Below are 26348 nucleotides of genomic sequence, written 5' to 3' on the forward strand. Positions count from 1 at the left end.
CAGCTCCTCGGGGAGTTAAATCCAGTCCTTGTATACAAACATTTGGACAAACTCAAAATATTGTCAATAAAAATAGTTTTCAAAAAATATTCATTTTTTCTTAGAAACAACAATCTGTTTTGAAAATTTTATTTCTTACCTTCAATATCAGCTATTACAAATAATGGCGACAGAGAAGAAGGCTTGTTGTTGCCGACAACAACAAACCGATTTGGGTGTGATTAAAAGAATGTTGATAATGCGAATTGGTATCTATTAAGAATCTAATATGTTACCATTCTTCAGTCGGCCTCCCGCATCCCGCCCACTCGCTATAAAGTGCAGCGATTGCCTTTTCTTGCCGCCAGTAGGTCCGTCACTACGGACAAGATACGAACCGCGTGTCGCCATATTTGTCTTCCCTTGCCGCGCGAGTTATGAAAACATTCACCTTGTTCGCGCCATTCATCAGTCAAAATAGTCGCGACACATGACATGTCAACGAGCAATTTACTCTCCACTATTTTTCGCAATATTGCAACACTAGTGTCGCCGTAATACGTTCGATGTTTCAGTGAAACATTTAAAACGCGCGCTGTCAAATTATGCCGGGAAACGTGTTACCGAAAATTCCAGAATTCTGACAGAAATGTCAAGTTTTTAGATTTTATTATTACTATACATACATGCAGCGGAATGCACTTATAACTTAAGTTTTTTTTTTTACGGGACACCGAATATTTTGTTAATGTTTAGTACAAACTACCCGCGTTTGATCTGATTATGTGGGTACCAACCAGAAAATTCCTTACGGCTATATATAAACAGTAATTTTGTAAAAACGAACAGTTCTCATCCAAACTTCGAACGATTTGGACATAAACAAAAGCTTCCGACAACGGAAAAAACATTTGAGTTCGATCGGTCGACTTCAAAACGTGACGATCAAGTGCAAAATTAAATAAAGTGCTTTAGATAATTATATTTTAGACAATCGACAGTGATGACAACAATCATGACTCGCCAACTATTAATATTTGCCGCTCAAATGTCCCTGATTGGTAAATATGTCTTACTTATTTAAATACTATTCTTATACTGAATATTAAATATTGAAAATGTTTGTGTTTGCCATATAGAAACACACTTAAGTTATAAGTAACGTATCCCGATCAAGCCTAATAGATACTTATTTGATCGTAGTTACTTTTCATGTAGAAAATTAAAGCGAGAACAGCATTTTTTTTAGTCTTATAATATCTTACCAAATATCCGATTTTTTTAAATGTTTTCTGACAGCAATTATCGCTCGTTATTTTCACTAGCGGCTCATTTATACATAATTCAGTTTGCGATTTGTGTATTTTGGCCGGATCAAATTTGTCGAGTCGTTTTCATTCAGGATCTCACGACATTTTTTGTCTGAAAGGTCGGTCGCCTGTACACGGCAGGCACTAGCCACTAGGCACCATCACGTCGTGGGAACATAGGATGGACAGGAACTATTGCGTGTTACTGTACTGCATCCTATTTGTACAATCAACAATATATTCAAGTAAACAATTCGTATTTTATGACCCTGAAAATGAAGTTTACCGAATGTATTTACGAATAATGAATCCGGGATCAACATAACGAGACGTAAGTAAGAAGAAAAATAAATAAGGCTTTATTAATTATTGATTAATCAGACCGCAAAAGCCAAGTAAAATTCAGTGTTAGATTCTTAGCAATACTTAAAACAAAGTAGATTGAACAGACTTACACAGATAATGATTTAGTTCTAAATGTAAGAAAAATCGTTTCTTAATAACTATCGATTTATGAGTATAGATATTTTTAATGTTTGAAGAAACTACTTTGTGGAACATTATTATTCAATATTACAATGCAATAATTTAGGTTTTTTTTTTACATGCACCACATTATTTTTTACATTTTAATTACCAACTAGTTTCGGAAAAACACAATTTTTTTATTCATCAAACAACAGTCAGTCGTACAAAAAAAAACAATAATCGCGTATTAAACATAAATTGACTGATTAAATTATCATAAATTACTTACAGATCTTCTTATACAAAACAAAAATACAATAAAAAACACGAGTTATGAGCTAAAAGAAAAAGTATAGATGAAAATATGTAAATAAATATGGATAAATGTATAAATCTCTTATATGCATGTATGCTACTACTAGAGATGTCGTTTTCTTGGCAATAGTTATTTAAGTATTTACAGGCACTATTAATATTTTATTTTTTTATTTTAATTATTGAGTGTACTTCGTTTTTTGTTTTTATGTAAAATAAAAGATATTAGAAAGGCTGTAAATAACAATTAAAATATTACTAAAAATCAAATATTTTTTTGCAATTGTCTTGTTTTGAATATGTTCCCGCTCCCTAAATCCAAATATAAACCCTTAGTTTCTACCCCCTCTCTTCTTCCTTAGCCACACCCACTCTACCCTCACTGTGTAAATTTTAAATGATGTTAATTTGCAATCGACTCTGAAGAAGGCAAAGCGTTTTGTCAAAAATAGTTGGTTTTTAAATTTTTTAAAAAAGTGATACATATATTTTTTTAAAAAGTAATTTCATACATATAGAGTTCAAAATTTCACAAACACGTTTTTGTAAGATGTATGTTACGTTAAACAGTTTTGATTTCGGCACTACATTAAGTATTGTGATACGCGCAATAAACAGCTATTTTTTGAATAGGTAAAAAAAATTTTTTTTTTTCATCTCACGTAACAAATCATTATTGAGATAGACTGACCTACACAAAAGCACCACCTCATGAATGATTAATTATGATGAATTAGCTACTAGGTACGAATACATATTTTTAATAATGTACATAAATACCCATATAAATAAATTAGCCATTTTTTCAAAATTGTTTTTTTTGGCTATGATAGAAAAGCCGATTTTCTTGACAAAAAACTGAAAAAACATATAAAAATGACCATTTGAATTAGAAATAAAAGTATTAAATATGTACTTAATATCAAAAATTGTCATTTACTTTTTACCTTCTTTGCATCAAAACCGGACATTCCATACATTATGGGCGCTCAAGTAGTGTCATGGTTGCCGTTATTTCGTCTTCTTTTGACAGTTTAAAATAATCGTCGAAGTGGGAACATCGTTGCCATTTTTGTTTAGGAGACTGTTATTATATAGTAAAAGTATAAAATAAAAATGTGAAACATAAACCCCCTTTTATCAATGTTTTATGAATTTTGACCACAGTAAACGTCCTTTTTAAAAACGGACTCTTGCAGTTCTACGGCTTTCAAAAACGGACAATTGCATGTTTTGGTTTAAAAAACGGATAAAGACATTTTCAAATCGGGTTTTTTTTTAAATTAAAAAAAACATATCTTAGATATTTGAAGTACACAAAATGAATATCTACCTATTTATTTTATCAAAGTATAAAAATATATTTAAATATATTTTTATACTTAATATTAATATTAATATTGGTAACTTGAATATCCGAAACACAAAATCATCTCTGCTGAAAAAACTTTGCCTTACAATTTAATGCTCCAATTTTTACCACGCGCAAGAAAACATTTATTGTGTCCAATTTTCCGTAGGGCTGAAGTTCTTCATTACAGAACGTTGTGTGATTGTGAAAAACGTGTTTTTTAATGTATTCTCATCGAAAATCGAACCCGGAACCATTCGCGTGTGAGTCAAGCTTCGCAACCACTACATCACGGAGGCTGCCGTGTTAAACCGCCTTATTAATTCCGGAATTCATGTCGACCTTTCCAGGAAACGAACTTGCATGGTAGGCAAACGCCCCAATAGGGATACATTAGGCTTTTGAAAAAAAATTCTTAAGTAATAAAGGTTTATGAAATACTGTCCAGTAAAAGAAATTTTTCTTTGCTAATTATTAGTAGCATAAATAATATTTTTAAATTTGTGATTTTGAATTCCCGCAAAAACGGTCATTCCATTATCCACGCCCCTAATACGTCACAATTCATGTTTATTTATTCCTGCAATTCAAATTTGTTTAGAACATTGTCACGAATCTTGACGTCACAACAAACTGTCAAGGCCAAACATGTTGCGTTTTTCTAGCGACGTGTTTTTTTAAAGTTCTTTTTTAAATTTATGTTTGAAAACATTTCTCCACAACATCAATATTGATTTTGAAAATACAATTGATTGTTCTAAATCCATTTAATATATTTTTATCGGTATTCGTAGTATGTGATATATGCCTTTAAAACCCGTAAAAATTCCCAGTTTTATCCGCTGTTTTACACGGTATACAAATATGAGAACTATTTTTAGAAAACGCTAGACTTTAAAATATACTTTTTTAATATGTCACTACCAGAAAATTATATAACATTAGTTTAAGTTATAATAAAGTAATAGAAAATACGTATGTTAAAATTGAAATTTTATAATGTTTGACAAAACACTATGAATTCGTAATTCTATGCATTACAATTTCTGCAACATGAGGTTTTATAAAAATGTTACGATCAATTTTAATTTTTAATAAACTGAAACAAATAATCTTCACAAACTCTGTAAAACAACAAAAAACATACATGCATTAGGTAAGAGAGGACAGGGGGTGAATTTATAGAAAGGGAGGACATGTCCACCTTTAGAACACTATCTGGCAACCCTACACATGTATTAATACAAACACTACACTACGCACTACGCAACACACCAAAAAATATTTTTTTAATTTTATAAATCTTGAACAATTTGTACTGAAAATATGTATTAACTTTCATCCCAATTAAAATTTCTTAATAAACTCTTTTCCTGTACAAACCGTTCGTCTTTGGAATGACTACACCTCTCCATAAAAGACGCTCCAACATCAATTTGTTTTTTAAAAAAAGCCTGAAATTATAATCTTTCTATAGAACCCCTAACCGAAATTCAATCCCTTCCTTTTCTTATTTCCTTATCTTTCCTTCCTTGTCATTTATTTATTTTATTTTTCCCATTAAAAAAATGCATGTAAAAATGTATGCAATAGGAAAATATCACGTACTACGAATACCGATAAAAACTGTGTAATAAATTTAGAAACATCAATTGTATTTTCAATTACAATATGGATATTGTCGTGAGATGTTTTTATAAACGATTTTTTTTTTTAAATGTAAAAATATGTCTTTACAAAAACGCGACATGTTTGAACTTTTCTATTTAAATTTAAACGGTTACAAACAAAGTTTAAAAATTAACCGAATTTTGACGTGTTAGAGGCGTGAACAATGCAATCAACCGTTTTCGCAGGAATTCAAAATTATACATTTCAAAATATCTTTAATACAACTAATAAGTAAAAAATGTTTTTTTTTTTTACTCTACATTACTCTACAGACCCTAAATTGTAAAAAATGTGATATTTCGCTATTGTTACAATATATCGATAATAAATATGACACGTTTCAAAATGTTTTTCGGGTTATATTTTATAAGATATAACTTTTATAGTACGAAACATACTAAATATACATTTTAAGAGGACGAAAGTGCAAATGTATTTATGGATAATTTGTAAAGGTGTGTAGTATATCGTATATATTTGTTTTATAATAATATTTATTGTATATTTTTATACTCGTTATTATATCTTGACCTGTACATCTCTCATCTACAATATTAATATTCTGGAATTGATTGATTGCGACTGTGACTTGCGCAAAGTAATTTGAGATTTATGTTCGTGGTATCAACGCTAAATCGGGGTCATTTTTGTCTGTTAAAATTTTATTTTCGAAAGAGATGATAATTATCTCTCTATAATTATATTAATATCTCTCTATAATTATATTAATATCTCTCTATAATCATATTAATATTTATCTCAATTTATTTTTCAAAATTAACCAAATGATTTTTTTTAATGAGCCGCGAAAATATTTTTTTTTCAATATTATCACAAAAACATTGACTTCTAAATTATTACCTTTTAAAAGCCGTGAGAGTATTCTTCAATTCCTTTAAATGTATTATGACAAAATTTCAGTGACTCGGAGAGAACATATTTATAAATTCTTTAAATTTTATTATGATTTACACAGCAAAGATGATTAAGTTGTATCCATTATAACATATTATGTGGTTTTTATTATTATTATGAATACCTTATATGGCGCCAAGATTCATCAATATTTATTCCTGCTAGTATTAATTTATATAATATGTAGATTTGAGATATTGCTCCACGCCATAAATCCTCTAATGATACCTATTCTGTAAAAAAATATTTAAAAAAATATTTTATCATTAATAAATACAAACAATTATACAAGATCAAGACAGTGTTTTTCAAGGAATTTTTTGCTATAATTCAAAGTTTATTTTCACTAGTAAATAATTTATTGATTTGCTTACTAATATACGGCGCTCGTTAAACATGTTTTTTTTTAAATCTAGAATTAATAAATTACTCCTCCGAATGAAATGTAGGGTATGCGTGTTTATGTCGATTAACGTGTTCCAAGTAATGTTTAATTTACAAAATGTAAGATAAATAGCTATTACGCAGTTGTAAAATTTAATTACTCAGTTAAGGATAATTTAACGTTCGTTCGTAATAATTACTTCGTCAAAATGCCTGACGAATGGGAAAAAACTAGGTTATTTTTCTGGCTAAAAACTTTTAACGTAGGTTAAATATTATGTCTTTAGAATGTACAAACATAAAGATTTACCATTGAATAATTTCTGAGAAATCCTTAATAAATTATATGTTTTCTATTAGATACATACACAACATACACATACTACATGTCACGTTGACAACGCGATTAATTTGTCGATGGCGACAAGGAAAACAAAACAATCAATGAAATGTTTTATTAAATTAATATTCTTTCATTATCAGAAATGGTGGTAATGCGGTACTGTTAAATGATAAAATGCCTTAAACAGGACTAAATAGGGCATAATATCTCCCACACTTTTAAGCTCTTTAGTTTTATTAATATTATTATTGTTGCATGTCATGCATAGTATTTATCATTTTAATTATTTTATTTAATTTGCATGTTGTCTGTAATAATATAATATAATAATTCGCAAAGAATTAGAATAGTCCAGAACCGCATACCCGCATCATACTGAATCGACTATACAACTTACAAATGAGTAGTTTTACGTTTTGGCCATTGCAACTGCTGATTTAAATTCACTTATGCGTGTTGTGTCGTTTGCCAGAGTCAAAATACTGCTGGAATTAAAAGGGAATGCGGTAGGATCACATTTCATGTGTAAGAAGCAAATGCACAAGTAATATTATTTAAGAATTCGATTATTTTATCATCTGTCGGATTGATGAATAAAAGTTTGTGGGCATTTTGTTAGTATTGCCAGGGTAGTTTAATTTTTTACCCGGCTTTCTATTAATAAGCCTTAATGTAATATTAAACGATATTAATTCCCTCATTACTAAATTATTATTTAATAAAAAAATACCGTTGCCCAATAAAGGTACCCGTTTTTTTTTATATTTTAGTCAGCATAATATTTTTTGTTGTAACATAACAACATAACAGAATTATACTATATTTGTGTATATTGTTCAACGTCTGGCAACATTACGGGGCCACTTTACGCATGCGAGCAGGCGGAATGTCGGGTAGAGGGGGACTTTTGGACACAGTACGACGTAAACAAAATTGGTTTTACACGCCTTTTGGTATATTATAACTATGATATTTTGTTAAATTTTTTTGGTTACTTATTTGTATTTACTTGTTGCTATTGTTAGAGTTATGCAATTTTATCCTTTTTATTCATTGAGATATAATATATAGAGATGACACTCCATACAAATCCAAGCTAAAAAGTCGTACCCAAAGGAAAGGAAATGACCAGCGTAGGGAGTAAGTCTAGTATCTTCACGTCATATCGTAGTACAGTAGAAAGTACAGACTGTTTACATCGGTCTACTGTACGTTATATTCGGTATGTCGCTCCCTTCCGCATACGCGTCACATTTATTTATCGTTTCACTATACACTCGACTAACTGAGCAGGACAGAGACAGGCGATAGCTTACGACTAATAAATACTGGTAACATATTAATAAAACATGTTATAACATTGAAATAGCTATTTTAAACAAGTATTGATTAAGAAAAACCATTACACACTTTTTTTTCAGATCGATTTGTGCAGTATCTTAGCGTACATTTATAGGCATTTTAGTAATTGCGAGGGGACAATAATGTTCCAAAGTAGTCGGAGAATGCTCGCAACAGACTAAAGTCCATTCTATCAAACATATGCCAATTGGCCGCAGGTTGAGGGACCATATTTTGAACGCTCATGTTAACTTTTGTTAAAAACCTCAACGTTTTTATTAGGAATTTATGTATTTTTACCTACATATGTATTTTTTTTTCTTCATATTTGTTCAATGTATATGTTTAAGGCAATTTATGCCGTTTATACAAAAATAAATATTTATTTATGCAGATGTTGGGCCATTCGAAGCTGATCAATGCGAAGGTGATTAAAATAATAGCCCGCGTCAGTGATTTGTTTCTCGGTTCAATATCATGCACATCATTCCCTTTCCGCACCTAATGGTGCATAGGGCACTGCATTGGTACACGAATCGTATCGTGTTTTGATAAAAAAAATGTAACATGAAGGAAAGATGATCAGTTTTACGCTTCAGGTGCTAGTCCAGAGACTAAGAAATTTTCTTATGTAAAAACAACTTTGAAAATAAATCTTTAATGTCAACCATGTCAGGAATCGTAATCGAATCTGCACAACAGAAATAAAAAAAAATACTGTTCATGTAAAATGATGATTAATATTTTAAAAACTTTTTTTTTAAATACGTGTAGATAATAATAAATCTAAATTATAAAAGAAAAAGAATTCGGATGTGGTTATTTTTTCAATCATACTTGGACACGTTATTAACGTTTCAAAAGTATTAAATTACTTTAAATTTACAAAATTAAAGTATTCACTAATGTGTCTTTAAATAATACAAAATTTAAAACAACATATTTTGTATTCTATTACTCCAAGCAAGGAGCTTGTCTGTCTTTTGGTGATCCACAGAGTAAACAATGCAAACTTAAATGTGTACCACATTGTAAACATTGTCAGACAATAAAAACAAAATCTATCTACGTAGTAAGCAATCTGTATCTCATAAATATATTTAACAAATTGTACTACGACAATACTTATCACTGTTGTAATTAGTGAGCTGTGACGTCAAACGAGCCTCTTAAAGCCTTAGGCGATATTAATCAGACGTGGAAAAATTTCATTCATTAGTGTCAACAAAATGAATTATATTGTTATGCTGAATGCTCACAAAATACTTCGAGCCATAGAATTAAGAATAGTCCAGAAACCGCATACGAGCATCAAACAGAAGGCGACTTAACTACTCATAAATGAGTAGTTTTACGTTTTGACCCATTAGTTTCTTTGTAGACGTCGCTCAGTACGCAACTCTTGATTTGAATTCAACTATGCCGTGTTGTGTCCTTTTAAAGTGTAGAAATACTGCTAGGATATTAAAGAAATAGGATGGGTTACATTTTATGTGTAATTAGCAAATGAATGTGTAAGTAGAAATACATTACATAAAAAATGAATTATTTTTCCATCTGTCAGATTGTCGAAGAAATCAAAATGGACATTTCGTTAGTGTTGACAGGGTAGTAATTTTTTTTACCATACTTTGCTCATCTAATATGAGAACTAATGAAAATTGGACCTCGGATTAAACAACTCTGTGGTGGACATTTGACCGACATTATCTTTAAAACATCAAATATCGTTTAACATGATATAAAAATATCAGTTTTTGAAAAAAAAAAATAGTTTTATATTTTAAGTTCATTAATTCAATTACTCTTATTAAATGACCCTTTACTTATTTACTCCGTTGTGTCAATCAATATTTTCGCGTGCACAATAACATTTTAGAGAAATTAACAGATTTATTTTTTTACAATACATTTGTGTTATGATTATGTTTTTTCCCATCGTGCAACATTACGCGGCGACATCACGAATGCGCGCGGCGAAAGTAGGGCATAGCGGGGGAATTTTTTGACACATTCCGATGTATTCAAATATGATTCTACGCTCCTTCTGGACTATTCTTAATTCTATGCTTCAAGCTTTAAAACTCTTAAAAACTCGGCGTAAAATAATTGATCCAAAACTTTAACAGATTGTTCAGCATGCTTTATCTTTTAAGTAAAATGTATTTATTATAATGCATATTATTAATTACATGAAACACGCACAATCCATACGTTTTTAAATATGTTTGAAAGCATGAAGTACAATAACATATATTCAATGTTATACATAATGACAGGAGCCATGGTGCAGTTGCTTAGACGGCCAACTGTGAAACTGGTGTCGCGGATTCGATTCCCGCCAGTTGCAAGACAGAAATCTTTTTTTTTTTTAATTGGTCTGGTGTTGTGGTTTATTTTTCATAACTTTCTTCCATACCCTCTGCTTCTCACTTGCTGACAAACCCCTAAAATAGAAGCTAATCAAGTTATTCCTTAAAAAAAAATCATGCTTTTATAATATTTTGAACATGAAAAAAACTTGAATAACGTCAAATATGAAGTAAATGGTGGTTGCAGACAATGAGATCCTAATACCTAATTTTAATTGGTGAAATAATAAAATAATTTACCCCTGCACGTTATATATTATATTGTACTTAATACTAAGAATAGCTTTCTCATTTATGCGTGTATTAATTTGAATAATATATATTGGATATTTGGAATCGTGTAAGGAAATGTAAATCTAGCTAGGAGTTTCCGTTTTTCTTAGAAAAAAATAGTATCGCCAGAAACAAAAATTGCGGACCGCGAATTACGAAGATGCTTTCTGCTTACTAAACACATGTTTTATTATTTATTTATTTTTTAGAAAAGAAATATTTGAGTTCCTATGATTTACCCAAATATTTCATTTTTAAGGGGCATTTTCAACGAGTTGTAAATAACTCACTATTAGAAAATGGAATCAAGTTGGGGTAGAGTGGGATTCGAACCACAGACCTTTGGTCCGTGAGTCCGAGACACTAGCCACAGGACCACAACTCGACTATTTATATATATGTATTTATATTTAAATTTATTTCAACAGAGAGGGAAAACATTTTTGAGAAGGGAATATGGAAGTCTAGGCATTTACGGGTCTTATGACCTGTCATTGGCTGGTTTAAGTGGCCACTTTACACAATGTGTAACATTCACCATTCTGCCCATGTTTGAACATCCACATTTCCTCAACTCTTCCATCTGCTGACTTTTGTGAAGTAAAGGAGCTGAAACCCTTATCACGTGGGTGAGATTCATCTGGCTGAACCAAATCACCTACTAGGCAACGCCTGAAAACAATTTTCCAATTTTTATACTTCTTCTTTTACCAGGTAGTTAATTCAACTTAAACCAGTCAATGACAGGTCATAAGCCCTGTTAATGCCTAGACTTCCATATTTCCTTCTCAAAAATATTTTTCATCTCTGTTGAAATAAATTTAAATATGAATAACTCCCTAGGGAGGAAATCCAGCCGGTCTGCAAGCATTTGGACATACCCAAACACTGTTGTATTATTTATTTTTTTATACACTAAATATCTCAGTATTTTATCATTAGAATAGAAAGTTCCATATAAAATATAAGACTTCATCATCGATCAATTTCACATTTTTTTCCAAACCAAACTCGCGAATATAACACGCTACGGTCGTGATAGAAAACGTTCACGGTAAGATTTAATAGGCTTTCCTTACATTTTTACCTTTTTTATTATATTACTATTAGATGCATCATCACCTCATTCACATTCACTAAGTGCTCATTAAATTAATTATAATTAATCGTCATTTTTGATCAATTTCTTACATGATTGTTTTTTTTCATCTTCATCATTATTCCCTTCCTGCACCTAATGGGGTACTGCATTGGTACACTAATCGCAGCGTATCTTGTTTTTTTTTATCGCATGAAGATAAGATGATCAGTCTTACGCTTCAGGAACCAGCCCAGGGACTATAAAAAACGGCCTTTTAAATAAATATTTCATTTCAACCATGCCGGGAATCGAACCCGAGATCTCTTGCATGGTAGGCAAACGCGCTGACCACTACGCCACGAGGCCGATAGTTTTTTTTTTTTTAATCACCTTAAATTTGGAATAAAATTGAATTTCAGAAACCTAAAAAAAATATGAGAATTATTAATAATCGTTTGTTTTTTATTTAATTCAATACATATTATATCACAGAATAAAAAATCGTGTTAAGAGATAAGACAGTAAGCTACTAATGAGATAAGACAGTAAGCTACTAATGAGATAAGACAGTAAGCTACTAATGAGATAAGACAGTAAGCTACTTATGAGATAAGACAGTAAGCTACTAATGAGATAAGACAGTAAGCTACTAATGAGATAAGACAGTAAGCTACTAATGAGATAAGACAGTAAGCTACAAATGAGATAAGACAGTAAGCTACTAATGAGATAAGACAGTAAGCTACTAATGAGATAAGACAGTAAGCTACTAATGAGATAAGACAGTAAGCTACTAATGAGATAAGACAGTAAGCTACTAATGAGATAAGACAGTAAGCTACTAATGAGATAAGACAGTAAGCTACTAATAAGATAAGACAGTTAGCTACTAATGAGATAAGACAGTAAGCTACTAATGAGATAAGACAGTAAGCTACTAATAAGATAAGACAGTTAGCTACTAATGAGATAAGACAGTAAGCTACTAATGAGATAAGACAGTAAGCTACTAATGAGATAAGACAGTAAGCTACTAATGAAATAAGACAATAAGCTACTAATGATATAAGACAGTAAGCTACTAATGAGATAAGGCAGTAAGCTACTAATGAGATAAGACAGTAAGCTACTAATGAAAGAAGAAATAATAAATTATTGCTCTCGGAGATGATGTAAAAAGAGCCTAGTAGTAGAATATGTTTGATGTCGTATTCTGTTTTTTCCCAAGAAAATGTAGGCTATTTAGTTTTAGAGAACGAGGTTATCAATATCAAATTATTAAAATCTCTATATTGTGAGCTTTTGATTGATTAAATCTTCAGAATTATATATTTTTGTGTTGATTTCTTAGTTACATAGATACATGAACCAATAATTGAGATAATTACTTGATTTCAATTTGAGTTGACGGCAAAAATAAACAAAATACCTTCATTTTATTCAGTTTAAATACTACCGCTATTTATGTGGTACTATTTAATGATTTTATTATTACATTTAAGTATTCTAAATCGACAAAACGGTTTCCTTTTATTCACAATTAAGGTTTGTTTTTTTTTCTTAGGTTCTTTAGCTAAAATGTAAACCTAAAATGTGCAGATATATTAATAAATTTAATTAATTGATGTTTTCATCTAGTAAAATATTGAATGACCTATTTGAAAATGTAGTTTTTATGATTTACTTCAAATCATTTAATTCTTTCAGACTCTTTGCAAACCTAATAGTCCGATTATCTCAGAACGTGATTTCCAGATATATCTCACTGCTGCTTAGAGCTAGCGATATTTAAAAATTGGAAATAAAAAAATTGTCAAAACATCCTTAAATTTGAGCGTAGTTATTTCAAAACATACTAAAGAGTCATATTCTAAACCGTCGACTCAAGTAAAATGTTATTGAAATCTGTAATTCTGAAGATGGACAAAATTCAAGTTTCGATAAGCCCATAAAAATATTTTGAAACGGTAATGACTTAAATACCGAATTAATACAGGTAATAAAATGATTTTTTAATATTAAAGATAAACATTTATGTATTGCTACCGGCGCCGACGTTTACCTGACATGATTTTTAATCACATAATCTTCAAAATCCTGCTTTACATTATAATTAATAATATATTTCGTATGAACATAAATTTACGAAACCGACAAGGCCTCGCGTTCGTGTGGATGCCGAAATCCTAATCAAATACACGAATTTAATTAGCATAACACATCGATTATTTAAATTAAATTTACATTTTATTTTTCATTCAAGTCAAATCAATTCAGTTTTATTATAATTTCGGGCGATAAACGGCAATTTAAATTAATTTTTCAATCAATAAAAATGCAATTTGTCGTCTGTAACGATACGATTAGCGTCGTGTTTACATCGGCTAGTCATAATTGGATAAATGATGGCCATCCTGGAACAATGGATGAATCCGTTTAATTGCTTAGCGCCGCCATAAACAGGATTATATTATTATGCTGCATACTGTACAGCCGTCGCTGTCCGAGAGAGGAATTTCTGAAGCCATTAGAAATGCTATTCCGAAATATTTGGTTTCGAACCATGGCGCCAGTATTGCGATTTGAACGACATTTTTTTTTCGATTTCAGCGCTACCGGATTCCTAATTTATCGATTTGGAATTTCCACATTTTTTTAAGGAATTCCCGCTTCTTAATGAGTTAGAAGAGGTAGCCACTGTGTTTGAAGTTTGAGCATTTATCAATGAGCCACACGAGTGTCTGTAGTCTGACATTAAGCGAACGTTAATGTCGCCGATCTATGGAGACATCGACGCGCGACGACCTAATTAGAGGCGCCTCTTGTTCCGGTTCATTCTGGCAATTATTTTTTAAACATTAATAATTGAAATACTTTAAAAAGACATTAGTAAAACTATCATTATTTTTGTTAATCAATCGCCCTTTCTTTAAAATGAATAATTATTTCCCAGTATTTTTGTATTTTAATATACCTGTAAATCGAAGAAACCTTAATAAAATTGCTCTTGTTGATGAAGAATGCAACATGTAAAGGCAACGATTGAAATTAACAACACTAGAAAATTATATTCTTATTCATAAATTGGAGAACTTGCATTTAAAGAAAAAAAAAATCCTAGTTACAGATAATGATAAATTGGTCTTTCAAATTGAATTATTTTTGTTATAGACGTGCTTTAAACTGCTTACATACTTCAATGAATATTAGTATTAAATGGTTTACTAAGTAAATTAAAAATTCTTTTTACTTTCGAAGACCTAAGTAGATAGTGAAATAATGCTGTCTCACTCGTAACACCTAAAATGTCAATACTCTCGCTCTATTGTAAAAAATGAACTGTTGGTCGTGTGACTGAATAAGGTCAAATCCTCCCAAGGTCGCCCAAGAAAGTATTTCGTCTCCAGAGGTCGGCCATCCGCTTACTGCGAATTGCCAACACCAAGAACCTCCGGAGGTCTGTAGCTACATTTGCAATCTTGTTATTACAAGCAATCTGCCAGCACTCCCATGGCTGGTGATAAATAATAGAAACTCATAATATTGTGGGACCAGAGAGTAGAGTGACGACAATAAATTATTGTCTGCGTGCGGTACCCAATGCACCTATATAAGGGCGTGTAACACGTCACCAGCCCGTCTCTGTCTCCACTAGCATTATTGCTCACAACTTCTTAGCGTTTCTATAATTTTGTATTACATTTAATTGTGAATCTACGGCATTCTTCGTGAGTAGAATAAATTACAATTGTACGTAACATCCATCTTATTTTTCTCCTTGGGGTTAACCGAGTTTATTTATTGAATATTATGGAATCGTCTTCATTCAAAATCTAAACAAATGGATATTAATATATTCATAAATTCTATAAAATGCATTAATTTAAATACACTTTTAACTCAATATTATCCATTCGTATCCTAATGCGACCCTTGAAGTATGCACTTCATCACAGTGATATCGTGTTATCTCCGAAGACCTAATAATTCAATGCAAAGTTTAGTTCCTTTCGCCTCCGTGCCCTGTTTTGCGATCCTCCGATTCAACTCTTCTCGAGAATACAATAAAACTTAGATTATAAAATATTAATGATTTAAATAATACTCATTGATAGCTACCACATCAATTGTCGGCCACTTTACCATGTTGAATTATAAATAGAAAACAGCTCTCATGGTTTTCCGGAAATTACGAGTAACAGGATTTATTGTTCATCAATATTATATGCTACCCAAGAAAACCTTAAGCTATACCTATCATTAACTAGTCTGTTGACAATTGTCTACTTCATATAATATTATGTAGATATACCTAATTAATACCTACTACATCAAATTACAATATCTTATTACTTATTTACTTCTGAGAAAAACCTCCGTCTAAAAAGCAGTATTTTATGTATTTATTTATTATGAAACATACAAAATACGAACAAGATATTATACTCCCAGAAGTTATTAAAAAAAACTCATTTGTGACAATACATAATATCAGTTAATACAATCCAAAACAGTACAAGAAAACATAATACAGTATTATAATCTATCTATTTAAATTACCTAAATAACTATCACAAAAGATTTGCTATTCGACTTTTCGTTTTTTAGTTCATCGGGCAGCTTATCGAATTGGGAATGGCCAATATTTTCCAGAGACTTTTTGCCTAACTTCGTCGAGCGAATTAGATACATGAAGATTTTTTGAGTTTTGTGTATTGTGGTTGTGAATATCATGATTAAATGCGTATTTTAAATTTGTGTGAACAGAAAAGTTTATGATATTTTAAATAGTCTTGGAGATGTCATAAAGTATTTTTAAGCCAATTGATTTAAACAATGCTTGTGTTTTAAACATATTTTACGTTGGAAAATATATTTATAATTGAATATTTTATTCGAAGTTTTGTTTTATCTATTTTACATTGGTGCTAATGTAATAAAATTTAAAAAAAATCTTTTTATACTTAAGAATATTTTAAATACTACCATAAATTAAATTTTTAATATTATGTTTATTTATTTATTTATTTGCATACATAAGTTTATTGTACATTATTTGAGACATAAGTCCTAACTTCATGGGACTAAAAGTCCTGTGTTGATATAGGACGAGCAATTGGTTGACACAGACACATGAGTATATCACCACAAATATAGGATCAGAAACATAAAAAATATATTTTTTTAAAAACATAAATATGGCACATCAATATGGTAAACAGTTAACTCAAACATTCATCTATCTTAATCATTTTTGCTATTGTTATTTTGAAGCTAATATTATGTGATAAACAAAAATATTGTATTTAATCTACATTACGTAATACATTTCTACTTAACACGGGTTTTGAACTAAAATACTCTCAACACTTTTTTTTTTTTTTTTAATAATTTCAAAAATATTTTTTTAAAAATGAAGGGTATTTAATTTAGAAATGTATAAGTTGTATTTTTGTACATTTTTCAGAGAAAAAGTTAAACTTTCACACATTTTTGTTTAGTATTTTATATTTGACAAAATGTATCGCTGTGTATAAAAAAAACCATCTTTTTTATGTTATTTGTAAATACATAATAAAGCACATAGAATCACATCGGTACCCCAATCGCAACATTTATTTAATTTTGCTATGCAAATGTTGATGGATGCATAAAACGAGGAAGACCGAGAAAGACATGGCACGATCGAGTCCATCAAATACTTGCAGATGAACATGTCAAGAGTAGAAATAATCGGCGTACGTGCTTGAGAAAATGTATGAATGTAGAGAAAGCGAGGCCTGTATGCAAAGACAGAGTGATATGGCGTTCTGTCCTCTCTGCCACCCCCGACGGGGAAACGGCGTGATGGTTTGTTTGTTTATTTTTAAAAGGAAATATTTTAATAAAAATCACAAAAAAAATACAAAAAACATATTATTAAATTATTTTAACTGAGCATTAAGTATGTAACTCATTTTTATTACCGTTCATAGGGTAATACTTGTAAATAAAACGTGCATCCCACAGAAAATGCATAAATTATTCGGCCTACGAAAAAAAAAAATTATAAGTATCTGCATTACATCATGTTGCTTTGAAAATTGCAACATATAGTTTAAAACTAAAATTCTGTTTTAATGGTATTGACACTTAGACAAAAAGCAACTGCTAATTTTTATCTCCGGAAACGCTCGAGATTCAAACCACTCACCGTTTTCGGAAAAACCCTACTGGAAAATTGTGGTCAACCAAATGGGTATCTGTTTTGGTTTGATAATTGGAAGCGATTCTTTCCTTCTCAAAAAATAATACATTAATTTTAACAAAGAAAGCAATTTGAATTCGTCTTGTAGCTTTACAACTATAGCAGTATCTAATTGACATCATCGTCTGCATCGGTTCACCAACCGCAGCGAATCTTGATCATTTTTTGTTACATGATGGCAAGATGTTCAGTCTTACGCTACAAGTGCCAGTCCAGGGACTGTGAAATATTCTAGTAAAAAACACATTTTAAAAAATAATATTTCATTTTAACTGTGTCGGGAATCAAACCCGAGACCTCCTGCATGGAAGGCAAACGCGCTGACCACTTCACCATAAGGCCGATCCAATAGTATGTATATGTAAATCAAAAAGTACTAAGAATATATTTATTATATAAAATTTAAATTTAAAATTTGTGCCCGGAGCATATAAGTTATCTAGACAAAACTTTACTCGTCAAATCAATATTACCTACTTAATGTTATTAAATATTTGTATATAAACGCTAACCAACTTTTCTATGCCTACCGGTTTCGAGACGTACCCGTCTCTTCATCGGGACACTAATTAAACTAACATGCAAAACACATTATACACCTTCTCCGTAGTTGTTGCACAAAAATATAAAACCATCATGCCGATTTGTAGCTACATGCTTTTAGTAGGAAACCTACTAAGTGAATGCTTTAAATATTAATAAAATCAATATTCTTTTATTATACTTATTTCTTTGTTATTGTATTGTATGTGTTTTTTATGAATTATTTAACAATTTACTACAAGGAATCTAGCTGTGGAGGAACGATAATAGGACATTTCGGTTTTTCTTATAATGACTTTTCGACAGTTTTGTTTTTAATTTTAAAACGATTCCTTGATTTAGAAAGAAAAACATACCCCTTAGCACGTAATGCCTTCGTTTCGTGAGCTCGTTCTTATCGCATGCAACTTAATCACTCGTGTGCTATTAAAATCGTGCTTCGCTATCGTTTTCGTTACATACGGCCTAACACTCTATAGGTACTCCAATTTTATCAGATATCCACACCAAAAAAAACAAAAAATACCCGCTTTCTACTTTCATATTACGGGGCTTCTGTCTCCAAAATGAGGACAACCATAAATTTTGCAATTCAAACAATGGAAGTAGAAAACAATATGTTTATTTTTTATACTTACATCAAAATGTGTGATTATAATGAAGGATACTTCAATAGGGCGGCCCGGTGGTCGGGTTTCTCAAGTCACGATATTCGTGTTTTGTACTTCTGGGATCGGAGTTCGAATCTCATATCCGGCCTTCAATACGAGTATTATACAAGATGGGGCCTTATTATCATTTGTCGATATATAATATGACAACTCACGACTTAACGTAGGATTCCGATAACATACGAATACTTTTACAAAAGTACCGGGAACGACATAATAGATATATAATATTTATATCTGTACCTTAAAAAACCACGAAAGTCACATTGAACGAAATGTTGGGGAAAATAGATATTGTAATTGTGCGATTTCAAAAACATCATAACTTTTTAACCAAATGCGATAATTTCAATCTCTACAGAACTTTCGATGTAAAATAATTATTATTTTGATAATAACAGCGCATGTTAAAATACCGAGTCTGGGACTTACATATGTTTTTTGCTTCGAATGAAAGTGTACTTCAGATTTTTATTTTTACTTAAAAATGCATTTTTATAGCGAAAGTGGATTTTGTTGTTTTATTCACGTATAAAATAGCACTTTGAGATAATTTCTGCATTTTAAACTTTAAAACGGCAAAAAGTAGACTCCCGTGTTTTATTCTTTAAGGTGGTTCCAAACGAAAATATGAAACTAATTATTTATATATGACGCTTTTATCATTTTTATTGAGAAATGCAATTTTTACGTTTATTTTCAATGGAAATTTTACAAAACTTGATTTGCGGAAACTTTTCATTATATTGATTGTTACAAATGCCATAACAATATAATTTAAGTATGATAAGATATGTCATTTTTTGTTTTGTACACCATTTTGTGAAAAGGACCAAAATTATATTGTTATGATATTTTTTACAATTAAGATAGTGTAAAGTTTCCGCAAACGAAGTTTTGTAAAATTTCCATTGAAAATAAACGTAAAAATGGCATTTTTCAATAAAAAAATATAAATGCGCCATCTATGAATAATAAGTTTAATATTTTCGTTTAGAATCACCTTAAGATAGTCTGCTCAGTCTGCATTGCGGGACGGATTAAACAACCCGTAAAGTAATGCACGCTACAATCGTCAAATAAACAAATAAATCAATCATGAGTTTACTAACCGAGTTTACTAAGTGGAAGGAAAAGTACATGGATATTATTATTGCTCCTTTTAAATGCCTTGAGTGGAAAGTTTCGTTAATCTGAGATCCGTTTCATGGGTTATTAAAAAATATTTTTAAATATCTATATCATATTACCTATGGTCATTCAGGAGAATTGGATCATTCAAATTAAAAGATAACATTTTCGAAGATGTATTGAATTATAGTAGAGATGAAACCGATATCCGGTAACTGTCCTATCTGGCCGAAAGCGGATAGTAGCTTAGTATCCAACGGATACCTAATATTCATTTCTGTGAAAATTTCATGAAATCAACACCAATTAATTGAGTTATTGATGTCGACTGTGTTTGGAAAAAGGGAAGTAACCCTCGTTATTAAAAAAAAGCATTTAAAAAAAAAAACATTTGCCAGTGTTCAGTATACATTTTGGAAAAAATCATTTAACCCGGAAATAAATTTATTTTTACTAAAATTTTATTTTTTATTAAAAACATTTTCCAGTAAAAAAAAATTGACAATGAGTGGGTATCCGGCTATCCAGCTTAGGGGCTCGCCGAATATCTGGTATCCGGCCAAAACACTATCACTAAATTATGGTCCTACCACGATTTAAATGAGAACTAAATAAAAAGTCGAGATGTCTCGATGTCGTTAAATGTTTTGTTAAAATTCTATTGATTTTTTTTTGTTTTGTTTCCTATATATTTTATTTCTAATGTATCTGGTTTACTTTTATAAATGGACAATGGTCAGTTAATTATATAAAAATAAAATATTTTATGAATTTAGTAACTATTTGTACCCCCTTGCTGCAGTTCAGATAATTCTCATTCTTTTTGAAGATTAGTATCAGGAATATACGATGAATATATACTGCTGAAATGACAAAATTTGCATTTTTCATGAAACTCGCCCAACTTATACGAAGAATTTCTTAGGAATAAATCTTAGTTAATGTACACACATACAACTTATTTTTTATTGTATTGTATTGTATAGGTACTGTATAAGTCATTTAAACAAATATGTGTAAAGAAACAACAAATATAATTCTATCTATTTTGTGTAATTCTATGATTGAAGATATATATGCATGTGAAATTGTATCGACGAATACATTCAAATCGTATGTTTTCTGGAATGTATCTTTGTTGAATTACCTTATAAAATAAAATAAAATTAAAAATATTTGTTGGATTCGTTACACAGTAAACGCCAAAATAAACGTTAAAAGTATTATTTTTTAAGAATTACCTGCGTGTATTTTTTTTTCAAGTATAAAATTAGGACAAATAAAATCATTGTGATTCGTTTTGTAATCAAATAATGGACTTTTATTATTGTATATGTTTATTAAAATAATTTATTCGTGTTTACATTATTGTAATGTAATAGATAACTGAATTAATTTCACATAAGATTTTAAATGAAAATGCATTATTAAGTCATCAATAATTATTAATTATACAATTAATCACAAATAATATCTTAATAAATCGATTAAATTTAACTAAGGTAATTTTACAATATGCCTTCATAAATAGAACCTTGAGAAAACGGATGTTTCTCGCATTAAGAAAAAGAGGACAGCTACCTACCATAAAGCCATATAATCACTACACTTTTGTGAAAATCCTTTTGAATATATAATATTCCATGAAGGTACATATTTTTGTCAAAAACCTTACAACAAATTACGCACTATGTAGTAGTAATAATAATTATTTTCGTGTATGTTTGTTTTATGGCAGTAAAGAAACGAGTTGAAATAATTCCTAATAAAGAAGTTCACTGCTATAGGAAATTAAAATGTTTTCGTACAAGCGGTAAAAATGAGAGGATTTAATTGTCTCGCGAATTTTCTCGAAAATGCATGAAAATACTCGTACCAATAAAAATAATTTCTATGCATTTTCCAACAAATTTTTTTTCCGCATAATAAACAACGATTAATAATAAAATAAATGTGACCTCACTGAGGTTGCCCATACCGAGGACACTTAACACTATACTTTTTTTTAAATATTTTTACATGTGATAATATTCAAAGATACAGAGATAATCAACAAAATTATCATAATAAAAATACTTTATAGATTTATTCCACTTTTATTTATAATTATTTTTATTATTATAATTAAAATGCAGTTCCACCAAGAAATGTCAGTAGAAAAACTCAATATAATTAACAAAATGTTCAGACAGCTTTATATACTTAGTTTTTATTTTTATATTTCATTTATGTAAACCTTTATTATTTTATTAAAAACGCACAGTAAAAGAACAAAAACATAACATAAACTATACATTTGTTAAGCAGTTGATTCAATATTTGTTTGGGCGAATGAGACAATCATTTTTACTTCTACCCAGCTCCATTATCCACTTTTATACTTTTTGAACATTTTCTCGTTACTAATTGTTTTAATGAACTACGTCACAAGTTTTTCCGAATCAACCAATGACGGTGTTGAGGTAGATTTCAGGTTTCCGGGAAGCAAACTCACTAATCAGCAGAACTCACCGACGAAAACTAGTGATGTCACGAGCAGAGTAATTTAAAAAATACGAAACTTTGAAATCTCATTGCGCTGTTTGTATTTATTTTTGTTTGCTTAGTTTGATAGTCTATTAATAAATACATTTTTTAAGTAAACCATTGTAATTTCTCATTGTAAAATAAAATTTGGTTTGTACTGAGTGAAAAAGACAATATTCTTACATTGTAATCTATATTATATTTTACAATGTCATAGTTCACTATTATGTTAATAGATACCACGGTAAAATAGTCTTCTACATTTAAGATACTGGTATAATACAGGACGCTTTTTGCGAAATATGTAAAATGATTAAAATATTTTTTTAAGATAAAACTAAAAACTCAATTCTAAAAAAAATACTAATCAATTTATTGAGACTAATGTCTCAACATAGACGAAGGGAATAACTTTTTGATCGGTGTTTAAATCGAGACGAAGGAATTGTTTTTAAAAATGGGGGAAACAAATACATTTTTTATTTATTTACAATTTTAAAAAACCCGTTAGGGTTACATTAGAATTTTTATATTGTCTAGTCATTTTATGTCTCGTCTAGTCTAGTTAGTTCAGTCATCATGTGCTTTTTCAGATTGATTTTAAATTTGTCTCCATTAAAAGTTTTCAAGTAGTAAGGTAGGTCGTTGTAGTGTTTAAGTCCATTATGTAGTATTTTTGACTGTCCTGTGTTTGTCTTTGCTTTTTCAATATGATAGTGTTTTTGTTGTCTGGTGTTATATTTGTGTATGTCAGCATTTTTGACTAATATTTTGTCGTCGTCTTGTATGTTTCCCAGTGTTATTTTGTGCACAATTTTTAAGGTCTCAATTTTAGTCAAGTAGTTTATGTCAAACTGGTGTGTTTTTTTGTACAGTTCAGTCGTAGAGGTCAGGTGGGGTAGGTTGTATGTTAGTTTAAGAATTTTATTTTGTTGTCTTTGTATTCTTGTTATGTCTGTCTTGTTACCAGTTCCCCAGAAGGCGATCATGTAACTCAATTTACTTTACTCGGTTTATGTCCCGTCATTGGCTGGTTTAAGTTATTACTTTACACTCTGTGTAACATTCACCATTCTGTGTAATGTTTGTTGTATATATTTGATAAAAACAGGGATCTTTTCACATTATTTTACGCTTCCTTATAGGTGACATCTGTTGACATTTCGGTGAAGTTTTTTGTTGCAACATTCTTTTTTTTTGCGGTAGACCATTATTTCGAATTATTAAGTCTTAACATAAGTTATTTTGATTTATTTAAAAAAAAACTAATTAGACAATAATGCATGCTCCTTCATTATTTTACAACAAATTAGTTAAAAATTCAAAGCATCCTCACCGTATACCGCATAAGTATCGCGAGCAGCTTTGGCGTTTTTATTTTATTCCCTCGATTGAACGTGGACAGGGTTGCAAAAATGCTAACTTTCGTCTACTCGAGATTCCATTTTGAAGGTTGTAATCAAATTAAATCATTTGTGTAACATTAAAACAAACACAACATCTTGTTGAGCACTTTACAATTTAGTTTTACTTTCGGTACTCATTTTTTAATTTTGCAAAAACGGACACCTTATACATTGTCTACCTCTAGAGTGCGCTTCACGTTAACATTAGGGTTATATTTTTAGATAATAGTTATTATCGCACGAAGGATTTCTTTTTTTTTTCCATAGAAGTCAAGATTATTTTTAATTGGTTTTTCTTGTTGCATGGTAGTCCCTGGCATTATATAAACCTACTAGCAGACCTGACAGACGTTGTCCTGCCCAAACGTCGGCTTGACTGCTATAAACTGATTCACCAAACGGTTTTTTAATTTTTGAATTTTCGATAATTTGTATCAGAATGACATTTGTGATTTGTTATTGCCCAAAGCAAAATACTAAAAAAAGTGCATTATTTATTTATTTAATTTCACAATACGCCCAAGGGACATTTACAAAAATTATACAGGTTAGCACAGACATAGTCAGTATTAATTTTAAAAATAAACAACACCAGTAATATATATAATTTTTCTTTAAGTCTGATGAATTATTAATATTCAAATATTGAATTTAAGTAGGAACCTAGTTACTTTTTTATGGTTGAATTCCCAAACATAAATCGAATATTTTTTAAAGACAGAATTGTTTTTGTAAATCTCAAACTCTGCTTTTCTAACAACAGGGGTGCACTTTATTTAGGATTGCGATTTTCAAAAATGTGTTGCATGTCAGTTTATATTATTTTAGTATTACCGAAAATCCAGTTAAAATGGGTAGAAATTAGAAAGAATTTAAGGAAAGAATCTTATTGAGATCCACAAAAAACTAATGCTGTTTGTAAACATTCAAATACAAACTTTTTTTTATGAAAAAAAATACATTTTTCCAACTTTTTAGTAAATGCTTTATAGTTGAATGCAACCCTGGTAGGTTGATGAATAAAACGTTTATGCACCTAACTTTTTTTTAATATATTATATATTGGATTGAAGATTTTAAGATCTAAAAACATGCGCAGCGCAAAGTTCATTATTATGCAAAAAAAACACACGTAAATCGGTGGAGCCGTTTAGGAGGAGTTTTGTGACATCACACGTACAAAAGAATCATATATATTAAGATGTAGCTACGTATTTATTTTATTTTATTTTCTTTTTATGTTAATCGATTTACGGACAAAGTCCATTTTACTATAACGAAAACAATCATATACAGTAACATAAAACTAGAAACAACAATAACAATAAAAATCAAACACAAATATGTATATTGGACAAACATTATCGGATCCAGATCGATTATACATAGATATAAGGAATTTATTGAGTATTATTAATATTTTTTTAGTTTATTAGTTAAGTTATTCAATGTACAACCAAAATCATTCAGATCCTGATTTTCCTTAACAAATCTGATCATTCTGGGTAGAGGTGCCTGGAAACCATAGTCTTATGATGACGGGAGAACGGAATTTCATTATTTCTTAGTCTACGTGAAGAAACATAAAGAGGTATTTGTTACAAAATAATTGGGACATCATATAAACCATCGAGTTAAATGATTTATGTTAAATCGAAGTTATGAAAGATTTGACAGATAAAGAAAAAGTTCCATGTCAGTAGTGTTATTTATCTCTCGTGATTTCTAGTTTGAAGGCAATGTTTCTTATAAATGTATGCTGAACTGATTCAACACGATTTAATACGACAAATAAACATTATTTTTACATAGGAAAAGTTATGTTCCGAATAAATATGGAAAATCACGAAAAGAGTGCTCAAAATCTCTTCAATCCGTGCCTCATGTCTGAGGATGGTGATTACGCCTGACTCCAGGCATGGCTCGTCTGTGGACAGTCTCCCTCCATCTGGAACGGTCTTGTGCTCTTCTATAGGCATTCGTCAGTGATGATTCTGATAATTCAGTGACTATGCCGCTCC

The 26348-nt window shown here is 30.2% G+C and overlaps 1 protein-coding gene across 1 annotated transcript in view; it reads left to right on the plus strand.

Moving 5' to 3' along the window:
• Positions 1 to 382: 382 nt before the first annotated feature.
• The window catches only part of LOC148276579 (uncharacterized), a 47610-nt gene continuing 21644 nt past the window's right edge, over positions 383 to 26348 (plus strand). Inside the window, exon 1 of the mRNA XM_088234061.1 lies at positions 383 to 1040. Within this exon, the coding sequence (XP_088090187.1) occupies positions 983 to 1040 (58 nt within the window). The 5' untranslated portion in view covers positions 383 to 982. The remainder of the gene's footprint in view (positions 1041 to 26348) is intronic.

Source organism: Micrasema longulum, unplaced genomic scaffold (assembly GCF_059751315.1).
Source record: "Micrasema longulum isolate JH-2025_06_02 unplaced genomic scaffold, ASM5975131v1 h1tg001190l, whole genome shotgun sequence".
NCBI lineage: Eukaryota > Metazoa > Arthropoda > Insecta > Trichoptera > Brachycentridae > Micrasema > Micrasema longulum.